The 27,879-nt window shown below is 43.5% G+C and overlaps 4 protein-coding genes across 4 annotated transcripts in view; 2 read left to right on the top strand and 2 right to left on the bottom strand.

Moving 5' to 3' along the window:
* Positions 1-27,879, bottom strand: part of LOC126558700 (probable G-protein coupled receptor Mth-like 5) — a 200,865-nt gene that overhangs the window by 114,700 nt on the left and 58,286 nt on the right. The window lies entirely within an intron of this gene.
* On the top strand, positions 3,074-6,941 carry LOC126556816 (DNA-directed RNA polymerase II subunit RPB2). Its single transcript, XM_050212335.1, has 3 exons — positions 3,074-3,227; positions 3,325-6,743; positions 6,825-6,941. The coding sequence occupies exons 1-3, from the start codon at positions 3,209-3,211 to the stop codon at positions 6,912-6,914; spliced, it is 3,528 nt and encodes a 1,175-aa protein (XP_050068292.1). The 5' UTR covers positions 3,074-3,208; the 3' UTR covers positions 6,915-6,941.
* LOC126556991 (ER membrane protein complex subunit 1) lies at positions 7,691-13,706 on the top strand. Its single transcript, XM_050212605.1, has 5 exons — positions 7,691-7,835; positions 7,910-9,039; positions 10,637-11,452; positions 11,535-11,687; positions 13,141-13,706. The coding sequence occupies exons 1-5, from the start codon at positions 7,711-7,713 to the stop codon at positions 13,704-13,706; spliced, it is 2,790 nt and encodes a 929-aa protein (XP_050068562.1). The 5' UTR covers positions 7,691-7,710.
* LOC126558227 (uncharacterized) lies at positions 14,581-16,192 on the bottom strand. The gene is made up of 4 exons (XM_050214195.1): positions 16,031-16,192; positions 14,999-15,943; positions 14,731-14,782; positions 14,581-14,657 (listed from the first exon to the last, which is right to left on the bottom strand). Exons 1-4 carry the CDS (start codon positions 16,190-16,192, stop codon positions 14,581-14,583), a joined length of 1,236 nt encoding a protein of 411 aa, XP_050070152.1.

Genomic DNA, 27,879 nt, shown 5'->3' with positions numbered 1-27,879 from the left:
TAAATCTAAAAAGTGAAAAACCCATTACTATCATCAGAATACACACAAAAAGAGATAAGAGTAGATTTAAAGTAAAGCTCTGTTTTCTGTTTTTGTTCGTTTTTATCAGTAAAGCAAGGAAGGTCCTTGGAGCGATGCAGCAAGGCGCGAGTTTCTGTTTATTTTTTTCCAGCTGTCTATAGTTTGTGGTTTGGTTAATGTTTTTTGGACATGCTCTGAGATTAAAGGCTTTCTTATAACACAAAAAAATTTAGGACACTGATACAGTCAGGACAAGAAGAAGGGAAAACAGTGTGTAAATTGGAACAGCCGTAAGTAAAATGCAAAACGCAAAGGAAAAAAAACAAGAAAAACTTTATTACTAACGATACTAGAAAATTGTATTGTGAAGCCGCGATCAGCTGCAGAAGAAATAAACTACACAAGGCAAAACGTGCGAAGAAAATGCAAACCAATTACTAACACGCCGACGTTCAGCGTGATCGTCGATGCTATTGCTACAAAATGAAGCTGAAAGTTGAACAAATATGAAGAACATCAGTGAAACATCAAGGCATGGCATAGACATCCATTACATCTTATGAGAGAACAATAGAATGAATCGATAAAACAGACGCACGTGTGGCACATATACATAGAGAGGTTCGCGGATGCGCGTGTCGCCCGTGCGTGAATGATGAGTGCTGCGTGTGTACGGTGTTGGTGATAGGGAACGCGAAGTAACAAACTTCACAACCGTGACAATGTGTGTTGTGCACATACACATACACACACACACACACACCCACATACACCGGTGTATGGATACAACAACTGCGCGAAGGGTAAACAATAAACTGTGAAAAAATAAAGTTCATCGGAGTAGTTTCTGGATGGTTGAGAAAATTTATGAATTGAAATATAATTAGTTTCGACTTTGAACTGAAATTAAAAAATATATATAGCTATTTTCAGGTGATTCTCTTAAACTGAATTTCAACTATTCCAGTGTTACAGCTCTGTTAGGACAGATGAAATAGATAGTACCGACGAACCTATCGCCTATCATTTTCAGATAGCGCTGTGAGTGTGATCAGAGCTCTCGAGAGCGAAAAATCTAGAAACTCATACAGCCAACAACTTGAAGAACTCCTCAAACTCTCTGAACTCTCCTTTTGCTGGATTCCAAGTTTAAAATTAAAATATCCACTAAAGCTTGGCGAAAAGTAGGCTCTCCCCATAAAGTCCTCACTGCGAATAGGTCGCACACGATTAACTCACAGCTAATTGATGGATAATTCCTCGCCTCCACTATGCAGTTAGTGCGGTGTCTTCATAACTGTCCAACATCCTCATACAGAGTGCAACGGATACGCCAAACAATTAACATATTACAATATACCTACTAACATTGACGACATTCTCTGATACAAGATACATCATCCAACAAACCTAATTATTATTTGTAAAGCAACCAACCTATTTCATGGAGTATAAGGTAAAACAATTCGACATTTATAACGTACGACAGGCAGTAAAATAAACGAATGCAGCCGAAAGGCTCAAAGCTTCCTAAACTAAACCTTCTCTGCAGTCCTGATAGGAAAAAATGCTGTACAGAGCGATTCATTTTACTGCAATTTAATGAAATTTTTTATCCACGACAAAACCAAGTTCATTCTAAGTTGGCGATGAAAGAAACATTTAGAAAGTACATCTTGTCCTGTTGAAATGTAGAGTCCTGTTTCTAACAGGTTGGCTGATAAGTCCCCGGTCTGACACATAGAATGCGCCGCTAGTATTAAATGCATATTATTTTTATATAGCACCAACCTTCAAATGACTCGTGTCAAAATTTGACGTCGGTATGTCAATTAGTTTGTGAGACAGAGCGTCTTTTGTCAAGCGACTTTTGGTTGCTTGACGAACGAAAAAAGAACGAAGAAGAAAAAAGTGTTGTTCCACCAAGACAACGCACCGTGCCACAAGTCATTGAGAACGATGGCAAAAATTCATGAATTGGGCTTCGAATTGCTTCCCCACCCACCGTATTCTCCAGATCTGCCCCCCAGCGACTTTTTCTTGTTCTCAGACCTCAAAAGGATGCTTGCAGGGAAAAAAATTGGCTGCAATGAAGAGGTGGTCGCCGAAACTGAGGCCTATTTTGAGGCAAAACCGAAGGAGTACTACCAAAATGGTATAAAAAAATTGGAAGGTCGTTATAATCGTTGTATCGCTGTTGAAGGGAACTATTTTTTTTTTTAATTAATTATGACGGTTCAGTGCCGTATTGTTCTGAAAGGAACTATGTTGAATAATAAAAACGAATTTTGACAAAAAAAAATGTGTTTTTCTTTGTTAGACCGGGGACTTATCAGCCAACCTGTTAGTACAGAGAGTCGTAATCGTCACTGGGTAGCAAAATACGAATATACTCGAATGTCTCGGTAGATTGAGTTTAATTTTCATACTTCAAGGATGTGATGAATCTTAGTTTAGTCTTGGTTAGTCTTAGTTTGAGTCTCGGTTTGGTTCCAATATCGCCTCACTACGGTCTTGGGAACGATGCTCATAGCGAAATGGTGAGACAAGTTTAGACGACATGATTCGAATGAACGCCTAAGATGCTGTATAACGAAGTTGAAAACTTGGGTAGTGGTCGAGTATAAAAGCTTGTTGAGGACATGCTGAGAGACTGTCTCAAGGCACGCGTGTAGATAGTATAATTACTAAACTTTACCGATTTTTTTTTGGTTTCAAAGAGCTAGTGGTCGATGGCTGCCTCGTCGTCTAGAGCCCGCCTACAGGTTCCAAGTAGCTTGACCCGACACTGGATTCAGGCACCAAGCAATAAGACTGCTCGTTAACCGAAAATGATAGTAGGTTTTTATAAAATATAAAAATGTAAATTAAAAAAAATACTACGTAAAACAGATTCAAAATATATGGTAATTTTTTTTAAAATCGCGCCATGGCTGCGTACGTTGTTTGTTTTCATTTGGCAGATTTCTACTCGATAACGTAAACACATACTTCCTTCATACAATTTTGACAGACAAACAGAAAAAAAACCGACAAACAACACACCGAAAATGAAGAAGAAAAGCATTTCTTGCCGACGCCATTGACGAATTTGAGTGTAGTGAAGCGGTCGATCAGCGTTGTGCCGTGTTTTATCGCTACCAAAAGTAAATAAAGACCGACAAATCTATTTCGGACCCATTTCACCATGTACGAGAATGAAGAAGGTACGTGTTTGCGATGGAATTTCGGTCGAAATCCACCCAATTTTAATGCGTCCACATTTCATAACTTTCTCCCTGTTCGCGGCGTGTGTGTGCGTAGATCATTTCGAGGAGGAAGATCCGGAGGAGATTTCTCACGAATTGTGGCAGGAAGCATGTTGGATCGTTATCAACGCATACTTCGATGAGAAGGGTCTGGTGCGGCAGCAGCTGGACAGCTTTGACGAGTTTATCCAAATGTCGGTCCAACGGATCGTGGAAGATTCGCCGGCCATCGAGCTGACGGCGGAAGCGCAGCATTCGTCGGGTGAGATCGAAAATCCCACACGGTACCTACTGAAGTTCGACCAGATCTATCTATCGAAACCGACGCATTGGGAAAAGGATGGTTCCCCATCGCCCATGATGCCGAACGAAGCACGTCTCCGCAATTTGACCTACTCGGCCCCACTGTATGTGGACATTACCAAGACAAAGCTGGTCGAGGGGCAGGATCCGGTCGAGACGCAGCATCAGAAAACGTTCATCGGGAAGATTCCGATCATGTTGCGCTCCACGTACTGTCTGTTGTCTCAGCTAACGGATCGTGATTTGACCGAGCTGAACGAGTGTCCACTCGATCCGGGCGGTTACTTTATTATCAACGGTTCGGAAAAGGTGCTGATCGCACAGGAAAAGATGGCCACCAATACAGTATACGTGTTCAGCATGAAGGATGGTAAATACGCATATAAGACGGAGATTCGTTCCTGTCTGGAGCATAGCTCTCGGCCCACCTCGACACTCTGGGTTAACATGATGGCCAGGGGTGGTCAGAGCATAAAAAAGTCGGCGATTGGGCAGCGTGTGATAGCAATCCTGCCGTACGTGAAGCAAGAAATTCCAATCATGATCGTGTTCCGTGCGCTCGGGTTCGTCGCCGATCGTGACATCCTCGAGCACATTATCTACGATTTTGACGATCCGGAAATGATGGAGATGGTAAAACCTTCGCTCGACGAAGCGTTCGTCGTGCAGGAACAGAATGTGGCACTTAACTTTATCGGTGCACGCGGTGCCCGACCCGGTGTCACGAAGGACAAGCGTATCAAGTACGCAAAGGAAATCCTACAGAAGGAAATGTTGCCCCACGTCGGTGTGTCCGATTTTTGTGAAACGAAAAAAGCTTACTTCCTCGGTTACATGGTGCATCGGTTGCTGCTGGCTGCGCTTGGTCGTCGCGAGCTGGACGATCGTGATCACTATGGCAACAAGCGATTGGATCTAGCCGGTCCACTGTTGGCATTTTTGTTCCGTGGGCTTTTTAAAAATCTGATGAAAGAGGTACGAATGTACGCACAGAAGTTTATTGACCGCGGGAAAGACTTTAACCTCGAGTTGGCGATCAAGACAAAAATTATTACGGATGGATTGCGATACTCGTTGGCCACCGGAAACTGGGGCGACCAGAAGAAAGCTCATCAAGCTCGGGCCGGTGTATCACAGGTCTTGAACCGGCTAACGTTTGCTTCTACGTTGAGCCATTTGCGACGCGTTAATTCACCGATCGGACGTGACGGTAAGCTGGCAAAGCCACGTCAGCTGCACAACACCCTGTGGGGCATGATATGTCCGGCCGAAACGCCCGAGGGTGCGGCTGTCGGATTGGTGAAGAATTTGGCACTGATGGCTTACATTTCCGTCGGTTCGCAACCGTCACCCATTCTGGAGTTCTTGGAAGAGTGGTCGATGGAAAATTTGGAAGAAATTGCACCATCGGCGATTGCCGATGCAACGAAAATCTTCGTGAACGGGTGCTGGGTTGGCATTCATCGTGATCCGGAACAGTTGATGGCAACGCTTAGAAAGCTTCGCCGACAGATGGATATTATCGTGTCGGAAGTATCCATGATTCGGGACATTCGTGATCGCGAAATTCGTATCTACACCGACGCGGGGCGTATCTGTAGGCCACTACTGATCGTGGAAAATGGATCGCTTCTGTTGCGTAAAAATCACATTGACATGCTGAAAGACCGTGACTACAATAACTACGGATGGCAGGTGCTGGTGGCGTCCGGTGTGGTCGAGTACATCGATACGCTCGAGGAAGAAACGGTCATGATTGCGATGACACCGTACGATCTAAAGCAGGACAAGGAATACGCGTACTGTACGACGTACACGCATTGCGAGATCCATCCGGCAATGATATTGGGCGTTTGTGCCTCCATTATTCCGTTCCCCGATCATAATCAGAGCCCGCGTAATACGTACCAGAGCGCTATGGGGAAGCAGGCGATGGGTGTGTACATCACCAATTTCCATGTGCGGATGGACACACTGGCCCACGTGCTTTACTATCCGATGAAACCGCTCGTAACGACACGCTCGATGGAGTACCTTCGGTTCCGTGAGTTGCCGGCCGGTATTAACTCGATCGTGGCCATTCTCTGCTACACCGGCTACAACCAGGAGGACAGTGTTATTCTCAACGCATCGGCTGTCGAGCGTGGATTCTTCCGGTCGGTCTTCTATCGATCATACAAAGATTCGGAAAGCAAGCGTATCGGCGATCAGGAGGAGCAGTTCGAGAAGCCTAACCGACAGACGTGTCAGGGCATGCGGAACGCCCTGTACGACAAGCTGGACGAGGACGGCATTATTGCGCCCGGATTGCGTGTGTCCGGTGATGATGTGGTGATTGGCAAGACAATCACACTGCCCGAAACGGACGACGATCTGGATGGTACGACGAAACGGTACACCAAGCGAGATGGTTCGACCTTTTTGCGAAACTCCGAAACCGGTATCGTCGATCAGGTAATGCTGACATTAAACAGCGAGGGCTACAAGTTCTGCAAAATCCGTGTGCGTTCCGTGCGCATTCCGCAGATTGGAGATAAGTTTGCCTCGCGCCACGGACAAAAAGGTACGTGCGGTATTCAGTACCGCCAGGAGGATATGCCATTCACCTGCGAGGGTATTACGCCGGACATTATTATCAACCCGCACGCTATCCCGTCGCGTATGACAATTGGGCATTTAATCGAATGCATCCAGGGAAAGCTGGGCTCGAACAAGGGTGAAATTGGTGACGCGACACCGTTCAACGATGCGGTAAACGTGCAAAAGATATCCACCTTCCTGCAGGAGTACGGTTACCATCTGCGTGGCAACGAGGTCATGTACAATGGGCACACGGGGCGTAAGATCAATGCACAGGTTTTCCTCGGTCCTACGTACTACCAGCGTTTGAAGCATATGGTGGATGACAAGATTCACTCGCGTGCCCGTGGCCCGGTGCAGATACTAGTGAGACAGCCGATGGAGGGTCGTGCCAGGGATGGTGGGCTTCGTTTCGGTGAGATGGAACGTGATTGTCAAATTTCACACGGAGCGGCACAGTTTTTGCGCGAACGTCTGTTTGAGGTATCCGATCCGTACCGAATTCACGTGTGTAACTTCTGTGGACTGATCGCGATCGCTAATCTGAGGAACAATACATTCGAGTGCAAGGGTTGCAAAAACAAGACTCAGGTAAGAGGGCAAACCAACAACTCCAGGCTAGAAACCACCGGTCAAGTATGTACTGACCAAATTGTTTGTTTTATTTTGCAGATATCTCAGGTGAAACTACCATACGCGGCAAAACTCCTATTCCAAGAGCTGATGGCAATGAATATTGCTCCTCGTTTGATGGTACTCTAAGCAAAAAAAGGAGAACAGACATAACACGACGTGGAACACTTCCGGTTGATTCCTAGGTTCAGTTTAGCTGTTATGTGAGTTGCATACAGTGTATTGTTTTTTTTTAATTTTCCTCTAAAATAAAAGGTGTATTTAATTAAACTATGAACGAGTTTTGTAGATATTTTTTTTAAATAATCTCGGTTCTTACAGTAAGAAAAGGAAATAAAACACTCCAACAAGTCAGAGGCAAAATTGATTCCTGGGGTCCAAAACCTCTAATTTTTTAACAATAATAACTGCCACAGGGGTATCACGGTCTTCACCAGATCATCTTCAGCATGCTGTAGATCTTGGCGAAGATGGCGGAGCAGCAGTTCAAATTTTCCATCCTTTGATCGACTTTAAGGCCGCATACGATAGCATAGCCAGGGCCCAGGTAAATTTAGCAGACTAGTACGAATGGGATAATGGACGGGTAAATGACGGCGGTGGACCGTGAGCCGTTGAGAGGATTTCTGCAGCAGGCCAAGACAGCCTGAGGAGTAAGTAAATAATATCTCCGACAAACATATTCCACTAACAACTGCTCTCTTGAGGGTTTATCAAAACCCAAACTGTCGGATTGCGTGTTTACTTTGACAGCCTAACTGTCAAACCGAAAAGTCCAAATCAGCCGACAGGTGAAAAAATAACCAATCAACACCGCGTTTGCCTCCATCTCGTCTGCCGATAGCAAAGTAAAATTGCCTCATTTTGAATAAAAATCAACTCCAGCGCGTAATTTTTGTAGTCGGTGGTGGTAGTGTGCAGACACATGTACGCGCTTACAAATATGAGGTATAGCGCAGGACATGTGTGTTCCCGTGGGTTCGCTTTGCTGCTAGTTTTATTATCGACCTGCAGCGGCTTATACGAAGACCAGATAGGAAAATTTGATTGGTAAGTCCACTGTTGTCTACGGGCTGGTTTGCTCCCACCTGTTTTCTACATGGTTGATTGCCTACTCCTTCCAGGCGACAACAATACGTGGGAAAGATAGTAGATGGTGCCTTTGATACATCCTCCGTCGATCGTATAATCGTCGCTACCGAGAGCAACGTGCTGGCGGCAATTAGCGCCAAAACGGGTGATATTCTTTGGCGTCAGGTGCTTGAAAATGGCCCGCGTGGTACCGTCAAGTTATTGCACGTCGCAACCCCTTCGTCTACTGGGGCCCGACTGAATAGGGGTGGAAACAGTGGGCACGATGTGATCACCGTTACCGGCAGCAATCCGGCGCTGGTTCGCGGCTGGAACTCGAATCTCGGTACGCTCGAATGGGAATGGTCACTGATACCGACGGTGGTGGAGGAATCGGCATCGGGAGCAGTTTGGTTCGAACACGATGGAATGCTGTATCATGTGGTACCTGTGTGGGGATCCCACCTGGAGGTGACACCGTACCACGCCGTATCGGGTCAACAGGCGCGTCCAACAACGAGCCGGATTGCTGCAGGTTGGATTGCAAAGGATCGTTGCGTTTTGGCCGGAACTTTCTTTGCCTGTGGCATAAAAGAACAGCTGCTTGCGCTGGATCTGGCGGCCGATGCTAGCAGCACGGTCGTTTCGAAACCGCTCGGCTCAGAAGCGGTAGGCAGTCCCCGAGCGGTACGTGGCGGTGAACCGGCCGTCATCCAAAACGGGCGCTACTATTCATTGCGCTCCGACCAAAAACTGGCATTCGGGGCTCGAGATGCTGCGCTGGTTGATCGTATGGTGCAGGAAGGCGAACCGATCCTGCTGCAGGGTGTGGTCGATCGGGTGAACAACAAGCTAACGCTCAACGCGCACCGGTTGCGTGATTTTGTGCGTTTTGATCCGATCGAATTCAGTACGGACTTTGGTGATGCGTTAGGCGATCCGGAACTGGTTGCGATTCGCTGCAAACAATCGTCTGGCGGTGGCTCATCGGGTCGGGTTGCAGCTGGACTGGTGTGCCGTGTGCTACTGTCCACCGAAGATGGTGCGATCGTGCTGGTACAGCAAGGTAAAATTAAATGGGTACGTGAGGAAGCACTGGCTGAGGTGGAAACGGCCGAGTTCCTAGATCTGACGCTATCGGATGCGGAAGGAGCAATTGAGGAGGAGCTTAACAACAAAAATGGTAAGAATGCCGATTTCCCCGTTAAATCAAATTAATCCCACGTGAAATTTGCAATAATACTGTTTACTTTAAATTATCGTTCACTTGCGCCACACAACAACGCCGGATTTGTTCGATGTGGTCGTACGATTGTAAAGCAGAAGAAAATGGACCGGAATGTGAGTTCAAATGCTCAGAAGTTAAGCCATATGGTGCAACGTGAGCAGCCAGGATATATCGTAGTTTTTTTAAGTTTATTTTGTTTGTGTGTTTGTGTGTTTTCTCAGTTACGTTTGCTTAACTTTTATTTCAATGACCACCTCGGGTATGTTTTGCATTTTTATTTTTCAATAACATTTAATATAATGGAGCAATCAGTTTGAAACTTTTGAATTCCCTAGAAAAAACATTTTTAAATTTTGCTTTATTGCAAAAGGGACGGCCTGGCCGTATTGCTACATTTGTTCTATTATACACAACAAAAAAGTACTTTCGTATTTTTTAAAAATATACTTTTAATTTAATTTTCAATTTATATACCCCTTTTTCCTATAACCTCCTACCCGGGTAGGTCATATGTTTAGCTTATATCTTTTGATTTGCTCGTCGTATTTGAATGAATTTTTCAAGAAAGAGGACACCTGCTTTTCACCTGATAACATTTAGTTGAGAATTTCTCTTCTTTTTATTTTTTACTTCCACAAAAGTGTATTCACCTTGCATCTTCGATAAGCAATTGTTTGCTGACCAGAGTTTTTTTGTTTGAAAATTGTCAATCTTTGTGTTGCAAAACTTATTTATTTTGTTTGAATCAAGCTTAAGAATTTCTTATGTAAGGTTTCTGTTGTTGTAGTTATATTGAATTTTTGCATAAATTCTCCCTTTTGTTGGCATTTTTTAACGCCTAATCCATTCTTTGGTGGCCAACCGCTTTAATTTCCAACTGAATGGTCAATTTTTTGTAACGGAAGCTTGTTTTAGAAGAGATTCAATGCATGATCGGCCTACGGATAGGGGTGAAAATATTTTATGCCAGTCTTTACTAACGTACTTACTTGAATTATACAAAAGTGAAAAATAAGCCATTCGTTTGAATTGTTTGGAATCATAACAAAAGATTGAAAATTATTGTCCGACACTTCTATAAGAGCAAAAATATTTTTTTTTTTCATTTTTCAACTAACTTTTATTAATTAGACAACCAATAGACTATTTTTTCTTGAAATACAAATAGGATGAAATTTCAAAAATTTCATACAAATAGGACGAGCAGCTCAAAAGTTATGCTTGCTTATCCTAGATAATGCAAACTCTCATACAAAATGAATGACCTACACGGGTAGTTGTTTATCAAAGTATGGGTGTAGTTTTGGTCATTGAAGCGAAGGTTAATAGTTTATGTTGCCATGACTATCGACTGGAATCGATCAAAGTATTGGCTTTGTGGTTTTTTTTTCTCTTCTTTGCATTAGTTCATTATTATGTATTTCAGTGCATATGCGGTAATTATTTCGTAATTTTGTGTGTTTCTATAGCATTTTTTTCTTTTTTCTTTCACTCTTCATTCCTCATTTGTTTAGTTGCAATCCACTCATGCTTACTTTAATTCTGTTCCCAGGGGATGTATTCGGAGCGTTCCAGCGGCGCATTACAGCACAGGTATTACACGTGAAAAACCTCATCCTACATATTCTCGGTGTCGGACCGGCACCATCGAAAGCCCAACGAGCCGGTCTTGTGCGGGATGATTTTGGATTGCACAAAATGCTGGTCGTGGTCACATCCAGTGGCAAAATATTCGGCATCGATAATGTATCGGGCAAGCATCACTGGGTGCGCTATTTGCCTTCCTTCACCGGGTTTGGCAATGGGCAGCCGATGAAACTGTTGGTACAGCGCACATCCCGTTTTTATCCACTGCCGGCCCAATGTGTCATTCTTGGCCGTGAAAAGAGCGACTCGAAAAAGGGTCTTCTCTACGTATTCAACCCCATCACGGGACAACCGGTTGCGGGCGGTGGTGTAATCGAGCTTCCGTACCGTGTCCAGCAGGTTTCGCTATTACATCAAACCGGTCCCGATTTTCTAAAAGGTTTGCTGCTGCTCGACTACGACAATAATGCACACGTCGTGCCAGAATCACTGGCAGTATATGCGGATAACTTCTATCTCTTCACCACCGATCAACGGTTGGCGCAGATGCGTGGCTTCCTTGTGCAGTACCGTGCCGGTAAGCTTGAAACCATTCCAACGTGGCAAATCGATTTGAGCGGTGCTAGCAAAAGCCAACAAATTATTGCCTGCGAAGGTAAAAGTCCAATTGAGCATGTGCACTCGCAGGGTCGCGTTATGGCAGATCGTTCGGTGCTGTACAAATACATTAATCCGAATCTGGTGGCCGTCGCTACCAATGGTCCGGATAACATACACAAATGTGAGTAGGAGAAAATGAGCGTATAGATGGGACAAATTGGGTGTAGATGCTTATTTCTGTTCTATTACCTCTTTTGTTCTAGACATATTGAACGTGCATTTGGTGGACGTTGTTTCTGGCTCGATTGTATTTTCAATGTCGCACAAGCGCATCCGTCCGCCGCTACATATGGTGCACTCGGAGAACTGGCTAGTTTATTCGTACTACAATGACAAGGCACGCCGAACCGAGATAAGTAAGTACGCTTTAACAAATCAATACAGTAGACAAATCACCACACTTGTTTTAGAAACATAAATTAGTAAGTTTTTACGGTTTAAAAATGCACAATTCGAACCAGTTTATGGTGTTTGATGTAATTTAAACGCGATTTCACAATCTTTGAACACACGTAATATTTTCCAAAAGCCTCTGTTTGGGCAATTTTGGGGGAGGGGGATATTCACAAATAACGATTTAGAGTAAAATCGTCTGTTATTCAGCAGATTCTTCACTTTTAAAGAAGTGTTTCTGAGCGGAAAATATGTAAACAACTACTATTGTTCAACAATTACAATAGAAATCGCCGCCATTCATTCTAAAGCATTTGGTAAAGTAAAGAAAAATGCTTGAAAATCCGTTGCATCAAACCATTTTTTGGCAATTGATTTATATGCTGCGCGTCGAAAATGTTAGCATCGAAAGACGAAGGTTATCACTTGGTCGTTGATACATTGATAATATTACCAAGCAAATGTTAAAGGATATAATTATAATTCAAAAAGTATTTGTTCCAAGATGAATTTTTGCACAGTCTGGTGATTCACTTTCAAGAGGGTTTGAATTACTGTTGTGCGTACTGAGTGAGTGAGTTATTTAAACTGCTCAAACAGAGTTTTTACAACTTTTCTGGAATTCGAATCTCAAAGAGTGTTTAAAACTCTTTTAAGATTCGAATCGACATAGAGTTTTGGGGTTCGAAGAGCAGCGAGCACTCACAGCTGTTATGAGAGGCTTGACGTCGTGGTCCTGCCGAAACCCCTCCGGTCATTAAAAGTTAAGTTAAAAGCGGAAATTTCTCTCAGCACTTTAGTTTTGAGCTATCTACTTTGTTATAACGACTTCCAAAAGAGTATTTAAAAGAATTAAATCCCAGTAGTGAGTGTAGGGTAGGGAGTGAGTGAGAGCGAATTAATTCCTTGGAAAAAGCTGTTATTCTCAACACGAGTTTGAAAGAAGATTTGAAATGTAAAACTTTACATATAATTCTATTTTTCATGTAAGTCTTATGTTTTTTAAATATAAAACCATGTTTCAAAGACCTATTGGATAACAATAAAACATAAACAAATTAATGTTCATCGTTGGGGATTTCAAAAAGCAGTTAGTAATACGGCTGGCCGTCCTACAGGAATAAAAAAAGTCAAAAAGCAAACATTTAATGATGGAATCACAACAACCGGACTAACTCTTCCAGTACGGGTAAATTCAAGTTAAGGATGCCTTTAATATTAGACCAAAGACCTTTTGCAATACGGCTTGTCACTTCAACGTCTAAAAAAACGATATTAAATACTATCTTCGTAAGCCTTCCTGTAAACTGGCGATGAATACTAGACTAATTGACCGCAAGTGTTCAATTTTAATTAATCCATAATTATAACTGTAATAACGATTACAAATGGATTTTATTCGTCCCTTTTTTTCAGCATCGATCGAGCTGTATGAGGGTAAAACACAAACGAACAGCACCGTCTGGAGCTCTCTCGACGCACCGCCACTTCCGATGGTGGAACGCCAATCGTACATACTGCCGATGGCAGTGGCCGCACTAAAGGAAACCATAACCGAGAAAGGTATTACCAGCAAGCACATTCTAATCGGGCTCACCACCGGTGCCGTCGCCGAAATGTCCTGGGCATTGCTCGATCCGCGCCGACCCGTCACATCCCCCGAGAAGGCACGCGGGGAAGGCATTGTACCGTACATGCCAGAACTACCGCTTCCGCACGAAATTCTCATCAACTACAACCAGACCGTGGCACACATTCGAGGCATGCATACGGCACCATCGGGATTGGAGAGCACCTGTCTGGTGTTGGTGCACGGGCTCGATCTGTTCGTGACACGCGTATCTCCTTCGAAAACATTCGATTTGCTGAAGGAAGACTTCGATTACTTCCTCATTACGGTTGTGCTCGTGGTGCTAACCACTACATCCTTCGTGGTGAAACAACTGGCATCGAAAAAGCTCATCAAGCAGGCGTGGAAGTGATCGTATCACGTCGAGCGATAGCAACCGGAGCGCGCGAAGCGTGTTTGACAGTATGTGCGGAATCGTCGTATGTATGCTTGATGTGTGGTGGTGTTGTTAGTAGCGCCATCATATGTGTGTGAATGTGAGTGTATTGAACAACCAAAAAGACATTTAAATGCATTTTCAATTCCACCTACATGAATTGCGCCACCCGTTCGAACCTTTCTTTTATTATAGCGGATCTCGGAATCAATCCCTTTCCTTCGTGTAGCTTGAATTGTTAGTTTACAGTTGGTGGTGTCGTTGCGTGTGGATAAAATCATTCAACAATTCATCACAAATAGATTCGCTGATAAATATGATCGTTCATCCAACATTGGTATTTTGAAGGTGTATGGCAACTGTTTTTAATTTTCCTATTGTTTTCCAGCGCACGCATACTACAAGATGCAGCTACAATCCAACCCAGGTGGGTTGTTTTTTGTTGTGTTAGGTGGTGTGTATTTAGAATTATTTTGTTTTTATTTTGTCTGCTGTAGTTTTATTTTCTAGACCAAATAAAAATTCGTACGGAAAAAGGATCGTCCGTCAAAAAGTGACCAGAGCTTGTTGTAAATGATTTATTTTTTTCGGAAAAGAAAAACAAACGCTTGGTAACCGGTTAGGCGAGATGAATTCAAACTAACAAACAAACAATTCTTTACGCCACATTACATAAAATGGCTACTCAAGTTAATCAATTAACGCTATGCAACATAATCTAAACGAACAATTTTCTTTGCATTTCCCTTTTTAAACTAAACGTGACGACAAAAATTACATGAAAACGTTTGAAAACAAAAAGTAGAATAAGATAATAACGCTGACAGATAGTACGAACAATTTCTTTATCCTATCCTCCAGGCATTCTCGGCAGTCTCACTCGCGAGCTACGGGACGCTTGCGCTTCCTGGGGTGTTGGATTGACGGCTGCAAAATAAGCGTAAGTACATGTTAAAAAGTAAAATTTACTAAACGTTAGTTGTCACATCAGATCACTTACGAGTCGATGACAAACGGCGACGTTTAGCACGTGGCGCACCTCGGACGCTTTCCTCTTGTTCCTGCTGCAATCTACTCGGTCCCGCTTCCTGAGAATCATCACTAATATCCTGCAGCTGTTGCAAGCCACTCGGTCCCGCTTCCTGCGAGTCATTAATAACCTGCGGTTGCCGCTGCAAACCACTCGGTCCCGCTTCCTGGGAGTCATGAATAACCTGCTGTTGCCGCTGCAAACCACTCGGTCCCGCTTCCTGGGAGTCATGAATAACCTGCTGTTGCTGCTGCAAACCACTCGGTCCCGCTTCCTGTGAGTCATTAAAACCATGCAATGATCTGACGCTTAACCGCGGTACGGAGCTGATAATAGACGATTCGCTGATATTGGGCGAGATACTTCTGATGCTCTCAGACAGTGGTAGTAACGGTTCGACCTCAACATCTTGCGAACTAATATCGATCGAACCGTATGAAGGTTGCAGCTGTACATCCTGGGAGCTGAATACCGATGGTACTGTCGAATTTTGGCTTACGGACAGATGCAAACTGTGTATCGATTGTGATACCGATTGTTGGCTTTCGGACAGTTGCAACTGATGCTGCTCTTCGTCGTTCAAAGATTGCGAGCTAAACTGTACCGAAGTGGCATCATCTACGTCACTTCCACCGATACTACCCAATAGATCCGATCCTTGCGTGCGCATCAAGAGCGTATCTGTAGCAAATAAGCTTGACTGGTTTACACCTCCCCGTGACAGGTCCCGTATCGTTTGCGTATTTCGAAACGGGGTCCGTTCAACCAGCATATCGTAACCATCATAAAACGAATGGCTGACGCCGGTATTGTAGGCCATACGTATCGCCTTGTACTTCTTACGAAGCTCTGTGTACATTTCGGTCATCGATGCATACTTCTGGAAATCGATTTGATGTATCGGCGGGAAAAGTTTATACAGCTTCCTTATTTTTACATCGGCCGGTAGTGGTTTGCGAGCGATGTCCTTGTAGTTGGAATATATTTTGCTGTGCTCGGTGATGATGAGACGTTTTTTGGTGGCAAACTTTTCATAGTACGGGTTATAATATTCATATCCCTGGAACATGGCCAGAAACTCGGGGTTGTTCAACAAGCTGCCAGATTGATACAGTTCATTCGCCGCATTCCCCGTCGTCCGTGGTTTAGGAAGACAGTTTACGCAAAAGAAGTTATGTTGTGGCTGTTAAGGATGGAATGGGAGGCAGAAGAACGTAATTAGAGATAGACGCAACATGACGGTACCACTGACGCCTTCCTCCATACTCACGGGCAGCATTTTGGCGGTCATGTCTAGCGCTTTTTTCGATACGATGTAAAAAATAAAAGGCGTATAACAGTGGCACAAGCAGCATCTTATGAAACTGTGGCAGTCTGGACCGATGTAGTTGAAGTCGCGCGTTTGGACAATCGTTTCACTGCGCGCGAGCATTTTTATTGCCTTGCCTTGGGACGTTCGTCGTAAATGGTTTGTTTACGCTTTCAAACCATCATTCCCGCAAAAGTACGTTAAATGGTGACGTTTCCGTTTTTCCGACAACATGCACACTGGGACGCTCTATTGGACATCAACTTGCTTTATTTTTTACAGGGTAGTATTGAATTACGATCCGTAAACGAGCGCATGTGTCATAGAAAATTTGATTTTGACAATTCTCTGATGGTGCATTTTGTTTCATCAGTCGTTAACTGCAGGGGTTTTCAAGTTTAGTTTGCTATAGTTTAGGACCGCTAACCTTCTTTTCAGACCTCTAAACGCGAGCTTATGTATGTATGCTTATGTAGCGAAGAGACGCATACACTAATTACGAACTCTTTATCCATTGCTAGTTACAAACGTAGTGCAAAAATAATCAAAATAAGAAACAGGCCCATAATTGTCGATGTCACACCTGTTTTAACCCTGTAAATCTGCTTCGCTCTCACGCACACTTACAGTACAGTTGTCTAGCCGCACGTGTATGTGAGCAACGACCTGTCACTATTATTGTTCATTATTCTTTTCTGTTGCTGTCGATACGGCTGTTTCACGCGAGTCCTACAAATTCTGCTGGTGAAGTGTAATCGTTGCGCTCACGCAAAGTGGGCTGTAAATAAGCTTCCACTCGTGTGTCCGTAAAGTGTTTGTGTGTTTGTGCGCTGTTCGTGTGAGTTTTATGTTTTATCAAGTTTTTCCACCCACTAAGTTCCAGCCGCAGCACCAAGAACATAGTGTTATGTTGCGTTGCGTTTTAGTATTACCTCATCCAGAGAGCTTTACGGGAAATGCAAAGGCTGCTGTGTGAAGTGATTGTGTGGTAGGATAGCCGAGTCAAGTGGAAAGCACTGGGAAAGAAGCTACAAAAGAAAAAGTTATGGTCGATAGGTGAAAAAGGTGGAAGGGGTGTGACGAGAATCGCGATTGTGCACTGCGCTGCTGTTTCGTTCGTTGGTTCGTGCTAGTTGATGTGATATTTCAATTATATTTCTCCCTGCCAACTGTGCTGCTTTCTGTGTGTGTGTGTACGTGTGGCGAAAGGGGAGCAGGCAAAGGTGGTTTGTGGTGCGGCGCGTAGTCAGGACATTCCGCGACGTTGGAGTAATCGAAGTGATAACAGGCAGCCGTTGTTCGTGAACCCACCAGCAGCAACACCCAAGGTTTCCTTCGGGGTTCTTGAGCCGTACGCATCCAAGTAGTAGTAAGTAGTAGAAACTTGCTGTCCTGCTGTGTGTGTTGGGTACAGCTTTTGCCCCACGATGATAAAGTTGTGGTGTCTCTTCAAACCGCCCTCAAGCCGGATCGGATCTAAAGTCACCACAGTCATACATATGTACAGCAACAGCTCCACGTTATTTGCGAGTGTTATGTAAAGACGGAAATACCATTTTCTACAACCCCTTCACAAGAAAGCGGCAATAACAGGCAAACAACACCTCATCTTAGTAGCCTGCTCCAACGAATAGTGCGGGTTGCTTCGAGAATGTTTTGTGAAGTGTCATGTTTTGGCACACGCGGGAAGCTACTACGCACGTTGATTCGCACTATTGTTGCGTCAGTATTGCATGTGTATGGAACGAAAAAAAAAAATAAACTGTGCGCGAAGTGTGTGCGTGAGTGTAGGTGCTGATAGTCGCATTCACGTCACACCTAACCTAAAAGATCGAGATCGAGATCTTTAACAATTCGATCTCCGGATCAGCTTCATCATAGTCCTAACAATCAAGTACTGCACGGTACATTTTGCTCCATTTGGTCTTCTTTCACATGCCTATTGATAGTGTGCGTGTGTGTGGAAATCATAAGTTTCATTCAATAACGAGGAACATCATCACCACCTTCTCATACGGACGTTGTTGACGGTGCTCAGCTTCAATGTGCGACTCACCGCACGGGCTTTACGTAGCTGAGCAATGAATCAGCACGATTAGCTCGAACTAGTGTGTGTTCTTGCAATCGTGCTGTGGAGAATCGGCGTAGTGTTGGCACTGTTGTTGTTCTGTTCTAGGCTCCATTTAGAACGATTACCGTTCTTGCGGGGTGAAACCATTCGGAGCGACAAGTATCGTGAAAATTCGGCACTTTGGGTGGGGAGGGTTCTCCCGGTGGCACGTGTTGTTGATGCTGTGCGTGCGCAGACTGTCTTTCTACCACGTGCTCTGCACTGAAGTGAAGGTAGGAGTGGACAATATGAAAAGATCACCTACTTGGATTAGCGAAAGCTATTGTGAACACTTTTCAAAACCAGCATCCGCATGATGATTACTTGACAAAATAATTACGACAATACTTAATCATCGCTCGGGGTGAGGAAATTTAAAAACTAGTCGCTCATTTAGTATGCTCACAGAGATGGGAATCAACCGGTGGTGGTGCCGGCACGTGGTCCAAGATGTACGTAATCCTCTGGGTAATGTACAAAAGGATCGCTTGCGGAACTGTGTAGAGCATTCTCCAAATTGTGGTTTTAACACTCGACTTAACATAATTAACTGTCTTAAACGCTGATCGTAAAGTGGCGCGTAATGCTCATCTGATGTTTTTATGGCCTCCTCAGCATGCTAATCATCAGATCAGACCGAGCGGGATGAATTCAAAAGAATCAAATTCTCTATAAACAAACTAACCAACCATCTCCAGACTGAATTTATTTATTTTTCTAGAAGAATAATCGGATAATATATATTAGCGTAGATTAAGCTAAGTCCAATTATCGTCCAAATCCTTTCGTCAAATTGTTCTGTATAATCTTGCTTCAAAATCCGTGAATAAATAACCATTAACACCAATAGTAACCACCATTTCGGAGGAATTCCGTAACGAGGTTCAGGAACACGAAGTTATTTCGTTTTTTGTGTGCTAAGAAATATCTACCACAATAACGACGCAATCCATTTCTTTCCGAAACCTCCGCCTATGAGTTGCATTTAATGGATAATTGCAATTTATCAACCATAGTGTGGCCTGTGAGACCAAAGTACTCCTGTGGCTTTGGTTGGGCTCCGGGCGCGCCGAACCTTATCTTATCACTAAGCAGACTGACGATTAGAAAATGGTCCGTAAATCAGGTACAGAAACTTGTTGTCATCAATTTTGCATTCCCCGCACTGATACGACCGAGCTCTGCGACTTTCGTGACAGAAGAGGTGAAAAACTTTCCCTTTTCTAGAATAGTTTATTTGTGCTTTATGCACGTGTTACTTTGATCGTGATCTGTAGCTCAACTCTTCGTGTGGTCAAGTTCAAACGATCGAGCAACTTCGGATCGGTCCAGAAAGGTCTACGCTATTGATCCGAAGACTTCCATATCACGTCAGACGAAGGAACTCACCCGTTCGCCCACCCGCAAGAAAGAGCGATCTCTTGCGGAAAGAAAATCCCGACAAGATCAGCCACTGTCGACCAAGAGTGAGCGCATGGCCCGTTGGAAAGAAGGGGTTTGTGGGGGGACCCTGTTTTGCGCAATCGACTGTGTTGTGTGGTTGCGATAAGTATCAACACACGCAGCACGAGCTCTGGCTATCTCTGCGAGTGAAGGGAGCGAACGTACAGTGGTCGTGTTGCGTGGTGCGCGGTGGTGTCCCCGTAAGCATGCACACATGCGCTGCATCGGGCACTGCTTTGTTGCCTGTTGTCTGCTGTCAGCATGATTCGGCAAAACCGGCAGCAAAGAGACCACCATCCAGCTGCGCACACGATCTACCTCTCGCAGAAGCCGTCTAAATAACGATCGCGTAGTTTTCGGTGATAGTATTGTGTGTGTGTGTGTGTGTGTGTTGTGTGTGAAATGTGTGGATATTGCTCGTTCAAAGCATACAACTTTTTGGGCTCCCACCGATAAAGGGGAGTTTCTGTATTTGCGTCTGTAAGCAGCGCGCGTCTGTGACATCACCAGAAGTTCGTCTCACAATGAAGCTTTTTTTTAAACCCAATTCATTAAGTACTACGCCATGCTTTCTCAATTGATCACGCTTAAAAAGGTGTCTGACAGATATTCAAACAAAGGCCACACATACAGACAAAACCGAACCCGTTTTACTTAGAACCACACCCCCAAGATGCTTAGTTGGCGTAAGAAATCACACACGCTAATGGAATTGGCGATTACGCATGACGACAGGACCTCGCACAAGAAGATGAGGAGACAGAGAATAACAGCTAGTCCAGGCGACATCTAACCAACCAACCCACTGACCGTGAACATGTGAAGAGATGACGGAAGCAAGACATTAGGATTATGATACGGATTGCGGTTGTTTGCAAACGCAATCATCTTACGGGTGGCCATGGACAGTTAGTGTTGATGGTGGCTTAAAAAAAAATTTAAAAACCGATCATCAAAATATGCCCCAACAAAGCAACGTGATGGAAAGCATCTGAGGTTCATGTTGGAATTGATTCCCATGCTTTGGTGCTGGTGTTGGATGCGTTTTGTGAGTAACGCTGCATTGAACTGCAATCATTCACAATCGCGGTATGTGATAAGCTGGCACTGGGCAAACAGCTCATTTAGCACAGCAGCAGCAGACAAGGTAGGTCAAGATCAACATCTTTAAAAGTCAAAGGAAATAGCATTTTTTTTCGTAGTGTATTGAAAGAAAATAATTCGAAACATAATTATTTCTTTCTTCTATTTTGTAAGGCACCCTAGTGCCCTATGCATATATTGGTCTAAAAAATCAGACTGGACCTTATCGTTCTTTGCATTTAGTTGTGTGTGAATATTTGGATTGTAATTTTTTTAGAAAAGGCAAGAGAAACGAGTGGAAAAAGATTCTATATCACCTCCTGTCGGCTAAGCATAACTCTTGCACGTATCTCAGATACTATTGTGTCCGAAAAGTAAGGTGACATTGGATGTCAAATTTCGCGCGTCTAAAAAAGGTCCTTGTTTTTATTTTTCGTTTGTGAATATGTATGTTTTTGACAGTTCAGCCACGTTTCAAGTCACCACTGGTGCCTGAGACACGCCTGGGGCCGAAATGCCTGTACCTGTTCGAAAAGCGGAATCGCATCGAAGTCTTCAAAACGATGCTGGCAGACTACGCTTGAAAGCTGAAATCGATTATAATTGGCGACGAAACGTGGATTTACGCATACGACTCGGAAACAACGTACCAGTCTAGCAAGTACCGTTCCTCGAAAGAGCCGAGGCCCAAGAAGTCGCGCCAAAGCCGGACGAAAATCAAAGTGATGTTGACGGTATTCTTTGATTACCGTGGAGTGGTTCACAAGGAATTTCTTCCGAAGGGCCAAACGGTGAACAAAGAGTACTATCTAATCCTAATCCGACGGTTGTGGACATCCATCCGGCGAATTCGTCCGGATTTGTGGAACAACAACAGCTGGTTTTTGTACCACGATAATGTGCTCTCCCAAATAGCCATCATTTTGAGGGAGTTTTTCGCAACAACTGGCACCCATATTGTTCCGCAACCGCCGTATTCGTCAGATTTGGCACCAGCCGACTTTTGGCTGTTTTAACAAGCTTAAACGGCCGCTTCGGAGACACCGTTTTGACACTATAGAAGCCGCAGCGACGGCGGAACTAAAGGACATCCCAGCATCCGCGTTTTCCACCTGCTTCGACGAGTGGGAGAAGTGGTGGAAGAGGTGCATTGCATCGGAAGGGAATTACTTCGAAGGTGATGACCTTCATGTAGCCTAATAAAAAAAAACCATTAAGAAGTCACTTTATTTTTCGGACACAGTCGTATGTCATGGTTTGGATGCAATTGAATCCTCAAGAAAATTTAGCGAGTGCTTAGAGCTCTGAGCTTAAGTATAAATTGACAGAGATAGATCTTCCTAAAAGCAGGATATGTATTCATGGAATCCTCGACGACTTTAAACACTTAAACATCTCACCGAAATAGATCTTACCGAGTAAGATTTGAAGGAAGGCTATCAAAGGATGAGAGATATCGTTAATCAGGATCGGCATTTGCAATTATTTTGCAAAAAAAAAAATGCAATGGGCAAGTCTCTGATAGTCTACTTGAATGTAGGATTATAACTCAGAAAATTGATCAGCTCTCTGATTTACATTGCAGCCATATTCATTCTAACAAACAAGTTGCTTTTAAACCAGTATACCAGCGAATTTAAACACATTTTTGCACGCGGGCCAGCTTGAATAGAACAAACTTGTTCGATGTCCTGTGTAAATGTGACTTGTATTTGCATAAACATACTACTGTGCCCGAAAAATAAAGTGACTGCATTTTCTTCTTAAATGGTTTTTATTATTAGGCCAAACGAAGGCAATGCACCTCTTCCACTTCTTCTCGCATTCCTCGAAGCAGGTGGAAAACGCGGATGCTGGGATGTTCTTCAGTTCCAATGTTGCTGCGGCTTCTATCTCCTCGATAGTGTGAAAACGGTGTCCCCGAAGTGGCCGTTTTAGCTTGTTGAACAGCCAGAAGTCAGCTGGTGCCAAATCTGGCAAATACGGCGGTTGCGGAACAATATGGGTGCCAGTTGTTGCGAAAAACTCCCTCACAATGATGGCCGTATGGGAGGGCGCATTATCGTGTTACAAAAACCAGCTGTTGTTCCACAAATCCGGCCGCTTTCGCCGGATGTAGGTTCTGAAAGGTTTCGTATCGTCAACCGACCGATTGTTGACCACCAAATCCTTGATTTCGTATTTCATTGTGCTAACAAAATTTGATACTTGAGCGCTTCTCCACAAACTTGGACTTGGAAACTTGGAAAACAAATTGTCACTCCTAGCCGAATTGATGTTGTGACTTGAAACGTGGAAGAACTGTCAAAGTCATTCATATTGACAAACGAAAAATAAAAACAAGGGGCTTCTTAAGGCGCGCAAAATTTGACATCCAATGTCACCTTACTTTTCGGACACAGTAGTATATCTTCTGCAGCTTCTTGGCTTAACGACCTACTAGATCACGCCAAACGACCTTCGCAGCAAATAGCTTACTAGACTTGCTGATTAAGCCGGCCCGGTGGTGTATACGACAGTGGCACCGGTTTTCAAACTGCAGGACCAGAGTTCAAATCCCATCCGAGCCGTTCCCCCGTAGTGAGGACGAAGACTATCCAACTACGTGGTATCGATAAATCTAGTAAACCATTGAAAACAGCCGGCTTGAGTAGGAAAAAGAAAAAGTTGAATATTGTAAAGGTATTCTATAGCCGGTCGTGCCGGAGTGTGTAATATCAAAAATATGTAATATTTTTAACCGGTCAAAATAAATAAATAAAAAATGTTAACCGGTCTCCAAACGGCAGGATCGGGTTTCAAATTCAATCCAAACCGTTCCCTCGTAGTGACGACTGACTATTCTACCAGGAAGTATCAGCAAGTCTAGTCAGCCATTCGATGGACGGCGTGATCTTCTAGAAGGTCGTTAAGCCAAGAAGAAGAACAATATTTGTAGCAGTCTCCCCTAGTCTTACAACCAACAACTAAAGTAAACTAAAGCAAAATAATCTAGCTTTTTGTGGCAATAATTAGCTATGCGGCTGTAAGGTTCTTGTAAACAAATATGCCACAGAGTCAGCACTTAGCTGGTAAACTAATAAATCAAATTCGCTTTTCCAAATGAGTTAATTGCCTGCATATTGTAGCGAGTAAAAGTATCAATCCTGGTAAGAAAATTTCCTACGCCTGTCCTATGCTCGCTTGCCTTATGCCAATGACGTCCATCGTGTTGCAATTTGGCTTTGCTTGAGCAATCTCGACGAACGGGGCCTCGGTCCTCTTTGCCCATTCGCGTTATTTTTAGCACACTCAGGAAGATTATCGAGAAATTATTACACCATCCATCCAATGCACTACCGCTGCCACCGACCGTTGGGGGGGTTGTTCAGTACGCTCTTTCACTGTCTATTTAAAAAAGAAACGTTCGCAAGATAGAAAGAAGGGAACGATTATATGTAGTTAGATTATAGTATGGCGCTAGAGTGAACTACATGCTTTCTATATTTTCTCTCTCTCTCTCTCTATCTCTCTGTACATCCCCCGACGAACGCTATATGAATGTTAATCTAATGGATCTTACTTCCCCGTATAAGGGGTTTTAAATGATGATCAAGTGTAGCACTAAGCGTTTAACAAGTCTTGTTAAGTGTACATTACTACAGACCCGCATCTGTCACCAACGATCACACCGTTGTGTTCTGTTCTTCCCCTAGTCTGCGGTAGAAAGAACAGAATGCCAAACTCAGCATGACTTGCGGTAATAATTGGCCTGGCTGACGTTGGGGATGCAAACGAAAATGGTACAATGGAGAAGAGCGTCAAGATAAACATTTTTCTTTTCGCCTTTAGGTGTTATCGTAGTGCATAGTATTATCATTCGTTGCTCGAAACAAACGAACTATGCCAAAATGTTATCAATTGTAAACATTTTAATATTTAAAACGAAACTGTTGGTCTTAGATAGATAGAGGTATAGCAGAGAGGTCTTCGAATTTGGTTTCTTTAACACTAGAACCGCCGATGGTACTTTTTTGCCCCATCGCACTCGAAACAGGTGTGTTATTCCGCTTGCCGTTGTGACAACCCATTGAAATTTTCTGACTTGTATTTATTTTTAACGATCTTTCGAATGCGCCGATAAAAAATTGTGTATTCCATATGGTATACTTTCAAAAATCATTTCTAAGCTTAGAACCGCCATATGGGACATTTTTGTCCCATAGGCAAAAAAAGTTGTGATGGCTGTGCTGTGAACGAGTGTCGGATGTGCATCTACAAGTCTGGCAGCACTGGCGTGAACGCGTTTTCGTGACAATGCATGTCAATACGAATAGAACAATAAAATGGACGAAAATATTCAACTAAATACGTGCTTTTACTTTTGCTTACAACATAATTATATTTTCGCTATCATCAATCGGCTAGTCAATAAAAGCATCATTTTCGTACACTCTACCACAATTTTAGTGGTAGCACTGGTTCGTCTGAGTGCCCCTATCGTCCGCTCTACACCCAAAGCATCACCTGCTGGCTGTTACGTATTTGGATCCCTAGCACAATGCTTGCAGGTCCAAACAAGTAGCCTACACGTTTCGATTTGTCGGCTTACTTGGTCGTTGTGTATGCTTTCCCAACACCCGCGCATCAGTTTGCCTGGTGCACTTAGGACACATAAAATCAAAGTCTGAAACTGTGTCTTTATACAACTCGATCATGTACGGAGTTGATGTAGTTGAGCAAATGTGTAGAAAGTACTCCGTGAAAAGTGCTTGTAGAAGATGGCCTGTTTATTCATTTTCCAATGTTCTTTAGTTGGTGGGAATCAATCTTGTACAAAGAACTTACACAAGAAAAGATATCTAGACCAGATTTTGTTTTCAAGCCAGGCGAAGAACTTGCCAAAGGGTGCGTTGAAAATAAGAGCGCCAACGCTAACTTGCCTGTGTCAGGAGCTGGAGATTCTCGTCGGCGCAGTATGTAAAAAATGTATTAAAAGCGTTGCGTACATATGCGTGTCATGTGAGCCAGGTTCTGAAGAAGCTATGTAATGTTTTGTCCTGATGCCAAGAAACCTAAATATGTGTTATAGATGCTTGAACTAATCAATCTAGGTGTTCCTTTTGCTTTCGAAAAAAGCGTTGTTCTCTTCTTTTGGCCATTTTGAGCTGTATTGACATCGAATTTTTGTAATGTTTCTAAAGGGAGTCACAGACGCCCGCGTCGACCCAAACAACTAAGAACAAAAGATTTGTTTTATTATCTACTTATCACTTGATTGTTTAAATAATTTATAGCTCTAAGCCTAGATTTACTGTCGTTCAGCCCTGCAAGGCGTAATTATAAACGTTTATCACTAAAAGTCCTATAATTTTATATTAGTGTAAAGAAAACTGGCCTTGATATCCTTGGATGGGCTGTTGATATGATCAAACAATTACCTCAATTTGATTTTATTATTATTGATTGAGTTGCTAACAAAGCTTTGTTATAACTAATTATGATGTTTATGCATTATTTTACTACAAGAAACCCTTAGGTAATAATAAACATGTAAAAATATGTATGCATAACGTATGGGTCGAAATTGTCCCATATGGCGGTTCTAGTAAGGTTGAAAAGCCCGGCGGTTCTAGTGTTAATATCATATCAGATCGGGCCGCTATTTGAAAAGATCGGCATAAGTACTTTAATACGATACATACATATACGGGATACATAAAATATTTAAATTTGACCGGTTAGTAATTTAAGATTATTGGCAAACAAAATGGTGGCAAAATTAAATGATAGAAATATAAATCATTTCAGCCGAAACTAATCGGTCATGGTTTGTCAAGCATCACCGAGGATCAGCAAACAGTGAGCATTGGGAAGACCACGTTTTTGATACTCAATCACATGAATGCGTAAGATCTCAAGCTTCCCGCCGAAAGGTCCGCCAGGATTGCCTGACGCTTCAATAGAAAAACACGTGAAGTGAAATCTGGTCGTTCGGAAGCTTGCTGTCGTGGTAATAAAGACTCGATCACCTCTGGTCTCTTTGGGTTGCACGTTACTGTAACGAAGAGATCAGGCTTACCAATCGCAATACAAAGGTCATTGAGTCTTGATACTGAGCTCGCATGAAACGATCTCTGCCAGGAAACGATATGGTGCAAGGATAACACGCTTTCCTTATGCCCCAATGTTTGGCCTTGTTCAGGTGCTCTATTTTGCAACTGCTGGTCGGCTGGGCAAAAAATCTCCAAATTATGATTTCAGCCTTTTCACCATTGCTCCCAGTCCCGTGTAGGCAGCATGTGTTTGCGCCAGGTTCTCAAAAAGCGTTTGCAAAGCAAGAAAAATTTCATAACCACTCAAAAGAACGTGAAATTTTGATTTTGAAATCTCACGTGGCCCGTGACTTTTGTGCGCTGCTCCTGCGCTGCATCAATGAGTTGTCACCTTATCTTCGGGAGTAATTTGCTTCGATGTGGCAAAGTGATTCTCACGAACCTCAGCTTCGGCTCCATCACCGCGTTTACGGTGCGGATGCCGCATAAGATGCCGTACGTCCATCCTACTTCTGCGTATGGAAGCTACTGAATAGTGGATATTGGAGTGCATCGTTAAACGGATGCGACTCGTAAACACGGCTGATAATTCCGGTGCTAAGATTCTGCAGGACACGACTGTCCTTGTTCGTTGCTGACAAAAATGCCATCGCTCTCTTCGGCATTTTGACGACTATTTCCTACTGCCAAAAATCTTTGCAAATCCGCCAACTAAGGCAAATTTGTATTGAAAAACCCCTTAGTAGTGATTATTAAGGCAATTTTGTCAATAGGGTAACGACGCATATCGAGAACTGACAATCGTACGTTGATACGTAACTGCCCGTTCGCGTGGAGTGTCATACATTCGTACGCATGCCGGAATATCACCCGATCCTGGTTGCTGCCAACCGCGCGTCAACGTCGGTACATGCCCTGGAAGACGATCAAACGCTCCAATCCGATGACACAAGGCACTTTGGATATGGTATGTGTGCGTCCCTCATCCAGCTGCTACAGTGCGGCCTTGACGTACACGGTCATCCGGTCGCACTGATGGTCCCATCTATGTAAATAGTAAAATTGAATTGAAAAACTTGTAATATTGATGCGTAATTTCGGAGAAATATTGTAGATATCATGAATACGGCGAAATTGCA

This window comes from Anopheles maculipalpis, chromosome 2RL (genome assembly GCF_943734695.1).
Source record: "Anopheles maculipalpis chromosome 2RL, idAnoMacuDA_375_x, whole genome shotgun sequence".
NCBI lineage: Eukaryota > Metazoa > Arthropoda > Insecta > Diptera > Culicidae > Anopheles > Anopheles maculipalpis.
The sequence above is the reverse complement of the archived record's forward strand: the minus strand, read 5'-3'. Positions and strand labels throughout refer to the sequence as shown.

Excerpts from the sequence above, each read along its gene's own strand:
- LOC126558227 (XM_050214195.1), bottom strand. The coding sequence starts at position 16,192 with ATGCTCGCGCGCAGTGAAACGATTGTCCAAACGCGCGACTTCAACTAC. Across the intron at positions 15,944-16,030 it reads TGACCGCCAAAATGCTGCCC|CCACAACATAACTTCTTTTG; the intron begins GTGAGTATGGAG and ends CATCCTTAACAG. Across the intron at positions 14,658-14,730 it reads TCGCCGTTTGTCATCGACTC|CCGTCAATCCAACACCCCAG; the intron begins GTAAGTGATCTG and ends CTTATTTTGCAG.
- LOC126556816 (XM_050212335.1), top strand. Across the intron at positions 6,744-6,824 it reads GTTGCAAAAACAAGACTCAG|ATATCTCAGGTGAAACTACC; the intron begins GTAAGAGGGCAA and ends TTTATTTTGCAG.
- LOC126556991 (XM_050212605.1), top strand. The coding sequence starts at position 7,711 with ATGTACGCGCTTACAAATATGAGGTATAGCGCAGGACATGTGTGTTCC. Across the intron at positions 9,040-10,636 it reads GGAGCTTAACAACAAAAATG|GGGATGTATTCGGAGCGTTC; the intron begins GTAAGAATGCCG and ends TTCTGTTCCCAG. Across the intron at positions 11,453-11,534 it reads TCCGGATAACATACACAAAT|ACATATTGAACGTGCATTTG; the intron begins GTGAGTAGGAGA and ends CTTTTGTTCTAG.